Genomic DNA, 8480 nt, shown 5'->3' on the forward strand with positions numbered 1-8480 from the left:
CTAAAATCTTTTTATAGTACTAAAATCAATGTTATAGTACTATAACATTGATACCAAAGAGACAGTCTGTGAACAGTGTCATGAATTGATAACAATTTGAGGAAAAAACTGTTTTGTTAAAGAAAAAAAAAAAAGAAATTAGATATCTTAACTAAATAAAGTAAATTTTATTCTTTCTTTCTCTTCACCTTACAGCTGAAATAGCTTTAATGTAGAGATCACTGTTCCAAATTGCTCATTTTACTGAATCAGTAGGGTATAAAATAATTAAACGATGTCCTGTTAAAAGATGAAAAGTTAATGCTGGTTGAAAATACAAGAAAGGATAGCATCAGTGCAGCTATTATAGTTTGTTATGGTTTAGATACAAGATGTCCCCTCCCAAAACTCATATGTGAGACAATGCAAGAATGTTCAGAGGTGAAATGATGAGATTATGAGAGCTGTAACCTTGTCAGTGCATCAAGCCACTTGGATGGATTAATTGGGTGGTGACTGTAGATAGGTAGGATACAGCTGGAGGAGATGGGTCATGGGGCATGCCCTTGGGGTTTATGTTTTATCCCTTTTGAATAGAGCTTCCTGGTTGTTCTGAGCTGTTTGCCTCTTCCACTGTCTTCCGCCATGATGTTCTGCCTCACTTCAGTCCACACCTATGGAGTCCACCGACCTTGGACTAAATCTCTGAAACCTTGAGCCAAAATAAACTTTTCCTTCTCGAAGTTGTTCTTACCAGATCTTTAGGTCACAGCAACAAAATGCTTTTCCAGGTAGTTATTCTTCTTTTACCACAATGAATAATGCAGGAGCACTTGAAGGTTATAAATTTTATTAGAATAATAGAAAATAATACATACAGATAACCATAGGATACACACACAGGAATTTAAAGATCAATTTCATCCTTTTCAATATGAAACAATGTCCAAATCTCATGGAGATATACTGCTAGAAATAACACGGAACAAGAGTCATCATCTTGAAAATGAAAAGTATAGGAGCATATTATAGGAATTACCAGATAATAAAAAGGTACAACTCCATTACATGTAGAATAAAATACAAGTATTGGAGAATGTTTCCCCACTTTTTGACTGGAAATAACAATGGTCATATGAAATCTACTCGTCATTCAGATTTTTTTCTAGATATATACAGTATATACAGACACTACAGAGAAAGTTATACTTTTCTCCTTTGTATATAATGAGTTTATCTTAAATGTAATCTAAATATAAAATGGTATCAGAATTTTGCTAATTCGTAATCTTTCTTGAGAGATTAACTGTTGGTTTCAAATTCTGATATCTCTGGAAAGACGAACAAGTTACAGCAAAATGTGAAATTGGTAGGAAAGAGGTTAAAAAAAACTGATTTTGAATGACTAACACTCATCTGCTGATTTTCATATATTCTTTACATATTGCTATGAAGCCGTGTCTCCAAGGATGCTTTGAAAACCACATATTGAAAGACTGAGTCATACACATCAAAGCCAGCAACATCGCTGTGGTTCTATTACCAATTTAACTCAGGAACTAAAATGCCTGCCTGACTCACTGCAATACGCAGTGAGATTTCATTAAAAAAAAAAAAAAATCTCCGCCATCCAAAAGAGAGAGGGTCCTTTAATGGAATCAGAAATTGCAAAGGAAGAATCATGTGGATTTTGTTTAACATTTGGGTTGACATTCAGGGTGCTACTTATTTTCTCCACTGCATTTTAATAAAGCCTGTAAGTTTATTCTCAGGTGTGAAGAAAACAATTCCTGTTCTAGTTTTGTTTTAAATTTTGAGAAAGGATAAAATGTGCTTATTTCCGTTTTCTATCATTGAAGGAAAAAGTATACTGGAATGCAAGTTTAGAAAATGACTTTCAAATGCTCAGGGAAATTCATGCCAGTATTTCGCAAAGGGACATGGCATTTGGGGTGACAAAGCCCTTTCGTGGGTCCTTCTTTATCTTTTAACCATTAATTCATGGGGCAGAGGCAGATCAGATGGTTATTATTACCTCCACATTTTGTAGATGAATAATTGAGAGGTACAGAGAGCAGAGTGATTTCTAAAGTCTCACAGCCATTTAGTAGTGAGTCCACTGAACCAGGTCACCCTCCTCTGCTTCAGAGCAGCATTTTCCAAAAACACTCTTGAATCACAAACACCACCCCCTTCCAGCAGGGTAAGTGTTTAAATGCATTTTTCAACCCATGGGGTTTAAATCATTTAAATCTTTAAAATGATACTTATTAACTCCTCAAACAATGCTTTCATAACTGGAAAAGAGTTTTTGGAATAAATGAAGAGTTTTCCAATGCAAATAAGAAACTGTGTGTGTGTGTGTCTGTCTGTCTGTGTATGTATGTATGTCGGGGCGGAGGTTTTTATCCATAGGCAGTGCTTAAACTCATAGCTTAAGAACATTTGTATCAAAAGTTTGCAGTATGTAACATGTAAATTCCTTTGGTTTATCAAGTAAATGTTAAGGCATTTCAGATTCCTCTAAAAGGATTTACTGTTGTTTTATTATACTCTTATTTTACCTATAATGAAGTAGAAAGTTAAAAACACAAAGTTGGAAAAAAAACCATGCATAATCACTGTGTTTCATGAGAGCACTTATTATGGTAACCAATGAACTTTCCAGTAAATAATAAAAAAGAATAAATATCACCACAGGGCATTTACAAGGAAAAACAGTACCATAGGTATATAACTTGACACTGGGTGAACATTCGAGATGGCTGATGTGGATCCTCTTGCATCCATATCTGTCAAAGATGATAAACAGCTCATTAAGAAGGACTATACCTCTGATAAGTAGATGCTGATCCATAGTGGGGGTGGGGCATGGGAAAAATGGAGGAACTGTGATTGGGCCAAGGGGAGGGAGGGTAGGGATGGTGCATGGGGGCAGGAAAGATGGAGGAATGAGATGGACATCCTTACCCTAGGTACATGTATTACTGCACATATGGTGAGATGCTACATCATGTACAACCAGAGAAATGAAAAGTTGTGCTTCGATTGTATACAATGGATCAAATTGCATTCTACTGTCATATAGACCTCATTAGAATAAATAAAAAAATAAAGGAGGACTGTATTAACAGGTAGTCAGGGTGGTAGAGAATGAATGCATATGTCCTCCCGAAAATCATACATTGACATCCTAGCTCCAGTGTTGTGACATTAGGAAATGAGCTCTTGACAACTGACACAGAACTAGCTGCATCTTGACATAAGAGTTCCCAGCCTCCAGAACTGTGAAAAGTTAAATTTCTGTAGTTATAAGACACCCTGTCCAGGGTGTATTCTTACAGCATTCTGAAGGACTAAGACGCAGACAAAAGTGATGCATTTCCTGTCAAAATCAAATCATGGCATGAACCTAACCTGGGACTACAAGTCCTTATTTTATCCATCAGTGTAACACATAGGTGTTATCAAGGGTATCCATAAAAATACCAAGTGTTTAGGATTTCTTAAATGAATCTAAGCTTTGTTTATCTAGTATTATTTAACTTTAATTGAAATTGAAAAAAATCCAAGTTAGTCATTTTGCCATTAATGATACCTGATCACAAACAATTTCAGATAACTTGATGGTTTAATGAAAGAAAATGTCATTGGATAAATGTCTGGAAAATCTACTTGTTTCTATTTTATGCAGATGAATTATTGTACTTAATACAAGACATCATCTTTTAAAATGCAATTGATGAAAGCTCCATTTTCAGAGACTGCCTTGTGCAGGCACTGGTCTGTGCAAGCTCAGCAAGTCCACAGACGTCAGACGAAAAGACTGCTCTTGACTCAGCAGCCTGAAAATGCCATGGTGGCGTCTGTCCCTGCAAAAGCACAGAAGCTGCTTCTTCGAACAGTGCCCCTCTGTCCACGCTGTCATTCTAACTCTGACACCCTGCACAATGCAAGAAGCAAGGAGCATTCCCTACTGTAAAGCCTCAGCAAATAACAATTAGCAACCTGATTCCTGTTTGGGTCTCCTGAAGCACACACAGATATACAAATCTCTGCAGTCTGAAATAGCTGTTTACATACTTATTTGCAGACAGGTAGCCCCCATTTTCTTATTACTTTTAGTTCAAGGGTGGCAGGTTATGATTTCATAGAAAGAGAGAATTCCTGTAAGGGTTGATCTCTCCCATTTTCTTCAGTCGTTTTCTTTTTCAAGATTAAAGAAACTTGCTTCAGTCTTGGTCACCTGCTACTATGTAGACTAAACCACAGTCAATAAATGAAAACAGGGAACAAAGTTATTTACATCACTGAGGATTGTAGAATAGACTATGAAGGGTAGGCTCCGTGTTACTTAAATTGAGGCCTGAAAACTCCAGACACAGGATTTCAAAGTGATACAAGTTCTCTTCCATGGTCACCGATAAAAATATGTATGCTGGGGTTTGTTCCTCTTCACTCTAGAAGTCTACTTTCTTTCTTTTTTTAAAAATATTTTTTAGTTGTCAATGAACCTTTATTTTATCTATCTATCTATCTATCTATCTATCTATCTATCTATCTATCTACTTACAGTGCTGAGAATGGAACCCAGTGCCTCAACACATGCCAGGCAAGTTCTTTTACCACTGAACCACAACCCCAGCTCCCTAAAAGTGTACTTTTGATGGTGAAATAGCTTTCATTAGGATTTTAAGAGGAAAGAGCATGAAATTCCTCTGAAACTTGGAACAGATTTCTTTAAAAATGTCATCTTTTTTGTGTGTGGCACGTGTAAAAGTTTCATGACTTTGCCAATGCTAATTTTCCTACTGAAAGAATTGATAAGATCCATCTACAATTTTTAGGAGGCATACAACTGGAATATCAGAGGTCTTAAAAACAGGGCATGGGTTCAGGCTTGCCCATGAGAACTGCTTTCGGAATTCTATTCTAGGCAATCTACAGGTACATTAAATAAGGGAAATAATTCAAATGAATGAAGTTTTTAACTACTTTTCCATGTCTTTCCTTTCTGTGCTCATATTTTTCCCTGTTCTGCACCACTCTAGAGGTTTTCTTCCTGGTTTTACTTGCTCATGTTGCAAAATCACCTTGTGTTCACATGAAGGGCATGCTGGGAGGAAAGGGTGGGTGGAGGGAGGGGCAGTGGCTGACGGGCTCCTGGTGGCTAACAACACTGACACAGGTCAAGGGGAAGCTGAGTCCAACCAACTTACTGGTTATTCTTGGAATCCTGATCTGCTCACTGCTGGTGCCGTCCCCTCCATCTGTGGTGGCCTTGACTTCGATAATGTAGTCCTCTTGAAAGGGCAGCACAAGTTCAGCTGAAGTTTTGTTTGTGTTCAGCACTTGCACGCTATTTTGACTGCTAGTCCTATAGAATACCTAAAACGCACGAACAAATACACTTCAATCTTACATTACCTTCTTTTACTTTCTTCACATACTCTCGTTGCTCTGAAATTATTTTTGTCATTCTGTCCACAACAGAATACAAAAACACATTCCCAGCTCCATGCATAGGTCTTGGATTATGGATTAGCAGACACTAGGATCATTATGCTCTCAAAATCAAGGAGGTGGGGAAGAGCAGCTTTCTCCCCTGGAGGAGCTTAGCTAGAAATATAGAAAGCTGATTAACACAACGCACAAACATCATGTCCACAATTCCCATGTGAGCAGCATTATTTCATGTAAATCTGTACTTAACAATTCAGAGAGTTTGGTAATATACCCTTTTATGAAAAATTTGATATCAATGTCAAAATTAGATTACTGAAATAATATCATCAAAATTTTTAAAGATTTGCAAAGTATAAATGAAAAAGGGAAAATAAAGTGTTGCAAATGATTCAACTTACTTTATAGCCTGTTACTTCTGATTCATTCTCCATTGCTTTTACTTGCTCCCAATTAAGTAACACTTTAGTGTCTGTAGCATTCCAAACCACATTCCCAGGAGGCTGACTGGGAGCTTGCAATGCAAAAAGGAGAAATTAAAACTGATTTGAGCATGGAGTACTGTTTTACATGGAGTAGATACATGCTGAGCACCGAGGCGACTTCAGAGACTCTCTGGTAAGGCATGGTATGTAGATGGAATCAGGAAAAATAAAAATTAATAGAAGAGAAAAACTTCCTTTAAAAGGGGCATTTCAATTAAACTGTGAGAAATTGCATGTTTTCATATTTCAACACATACTTTATTTATTTATTTTACTTTAATTTTTTGGTACCAGGGGTTGAACGCAGGGGTGCTTAACCAGTGAGCCATATCCCCATCTCTTGATTTTATTTTTTATCTTGAGACAAGGTCTCATTTAGTTGCTTAGGACCTCTCTAAGTTGCTCAGGCTTTGAACTTGCAATCCTCCTGCTGCAGCCTCCCAAGCTGCTGGGACTACAGGCTTGCACCACCACACCTGGCTCAACACATACTTTAAGGATTTAATGCACTTCAAGTCTCCCTGAAGGCAAACTGACAATACAGAGACGCAAGTTTCTTTATCCACCACTAGAGGGATGCTTGCGGGTGAACCAGGAAAGGCAGGCATTTGGATTTGTTTTGACACACAGAGGCTGAGAGAAATTGCAAAAGGAGCAGATTAAAGTCACATGAAATGAAGTGTGGATGATTTTCAAGCCAGTGTTGTAAGATGAGATGGGCAAAATGAGAGGCAATCAAAAATAAGAATTACTTAGATTTATTCTCGTGAAGTAATAGCTACACATGTGAAAAATTGCCACAGAGAATCCATATTTTAAAGTCTTTTTTCTGAGTTCAAATCAATTTTTGAGAAAAATAAGGCAAAACACTAAAAATTTAATGAGAATTCCATTAGAGGATTAATGAAACTCTCATAGGAGAGGAAACTGGTTCTGGGGGACTTGGGTGGACATGGTCAGAAGCACTCCCTAATATGGATGGATGGGACATTAGGGATTCAGTTCCTTGTCAATCGCAAAACAGCAAACATATTACTCATTTTTCAACAGCATCACAACTGCCCAAAACACGCTGAAATATCTTATTCTTGTGGATTTAAGCACAGAATGTGATTTGGTTAACTGAATTTGTAATGGGAAAGTGATATAAACAATTACCTCTCCAGAGGAATTTCTAAACATCATTGACTCACGCCAGGATGGAAATACAGCTGGACTTACAGATGGGAAAAGCTCTCATGTGCAGTTATGTGGCTAATAACACCGTTCAAGACTGTCCTCCTGGTGGGTTCTTTGGTTGATTGTGTCCACTTTAACACTGTTCTGTTGCCTTTAAATTTTTGTGATGTGATACTAACAGATCAGCTCAGATTGTCTATACTGCAATGCTGTGATAAGACATCTGTAAGAATGCATATGGGCAATTGCTGAGGACTGAAATACTAGAGAGAATGTTCTGGTTGCCCAGTCCAGATGCTATGAACCCACACTTGTTAGAACACTTTCCCAGCACCTGTGATTCCCTGTGGCTGACAGCACCATAAAAGGACAGCTTGATTTGATGCAGCTCAGAAAACATCCTTCATTCAGCATGGTTTGGCCTACCAAAATATGGGTGCTTACAGGTTATAGAGAGTTTGAGTAATTTTGGGTAAATACACTGACCCCCAACAGCAGGCTGGCAGAACATATGACTGAAAATTGGGATTTGTCTTGTGTGACTCCCAAAATAGATGACTTGAATGAGTTCAGCCTGAAATGAATACTCTTTGAAATGACAAAAAGAAAAAAAAATCTGAAAAATGAAAGAGGAAAAATAGAGGGTTTCAAAGCTCTTTTCAAATCATATCAGTGTTTCCTGAGCACCAGAGAGACATGTTCCATTTTGACCATTTTGCTATTTTTGAAAAATGCACTTGTTTAAAAGTATAAACATTTATTTCAGCCTCATTCTAAACATTAACATTCATATAATAATGAGCTGGATGTGCTAGTTACATTGTTTGATAGTATTTAAAGTAAATTAAACTAATATTTCACTTATAATTTTACAATCACATGAATAATCATCTGCCTTACTATGACAGGGAAGAATGACACTATGTGGGAGATTCTGGGCCAGATGAACTTTCTTCCATTTTCAAGATTCCATTGTTGCTAATAACAAACGCATAGTAAATGTCCATAATGTGCTAGGAATTCCAGAATGTTCTTTTTTAAAATTCCCTGCATTGTCATGGTGCCTATTTGTAAAACTCAGAGTTAATAAACAAAGATGCATACTTGTCACTCATGTTCATTTACAATAATGAAAAGGTTAACACAATCATTTTCACAATCTATCAGCACATGAATGGATAAACAAAAGGGGGCTATAAGCATATGCCTTTAAAAGGAATGAAGATCTAGGCATGGTGGCCCATGCCCATGATCCCAGTGGCTTCAGAGGCTGAGACAGGAGGACTGAAGATTCAAAGCCAATCTCAGCAACTCAGCAAGGCTATAAGCAACCTATTGAGAACCAGTCTCAAAAAAAAAAAAAAAAAAAAATAG

General features: G+C 37.2%; 1 protein-coding gene across 6 annotated transcripts in view; it reads right to left on the reverse strand.

Annotated features, from left to right (window-relative positions):
• Nucleotides 1-812: 812 nt before the first annotated feature.
• The window catches only part of Cntn3 (contactin 3), a 260616-nt gene continuing 252948 nt past the window's right edge, over nt 813-8480 (reverse strand). For all 6 annotated transcript variants that reach the window (XM_048787016.1, XM_048787014.1, XM_048787015.1 and 3 more), the window contains 3 exons: nt 5844-5956; nt 5199-5367; nt 813-2771 (listed from right to left, as the gene is read on the reverse strand). In XM_048787016.1, the coding sequence (XP_048642973.1) occupies nt 2671-2771; nt 5199-5367; nt 5844-5956 (383 nt within the window). In that variant the 3' untranslated portion in view covers nt 813-2670. The remainder of the gene's footprint in view (nt 2772-5198; nt 5368-5843; nt 5957-8480) is intronic.

Source organism: Marmota marmota, unplaced genomic scaffold (assembly GCF_001458135.2).
Source record: "Marmota marmota marmota unplaced genomic scaffold, marMar, whole genome shotgun sequence".
NCBI classification, from domain to species: domain Eukaryota; kingdom Metazoa; phylum Chordata; class Mammalia; order Rodentia; family Sciuridae; genus Marmota; species Marmota marmota.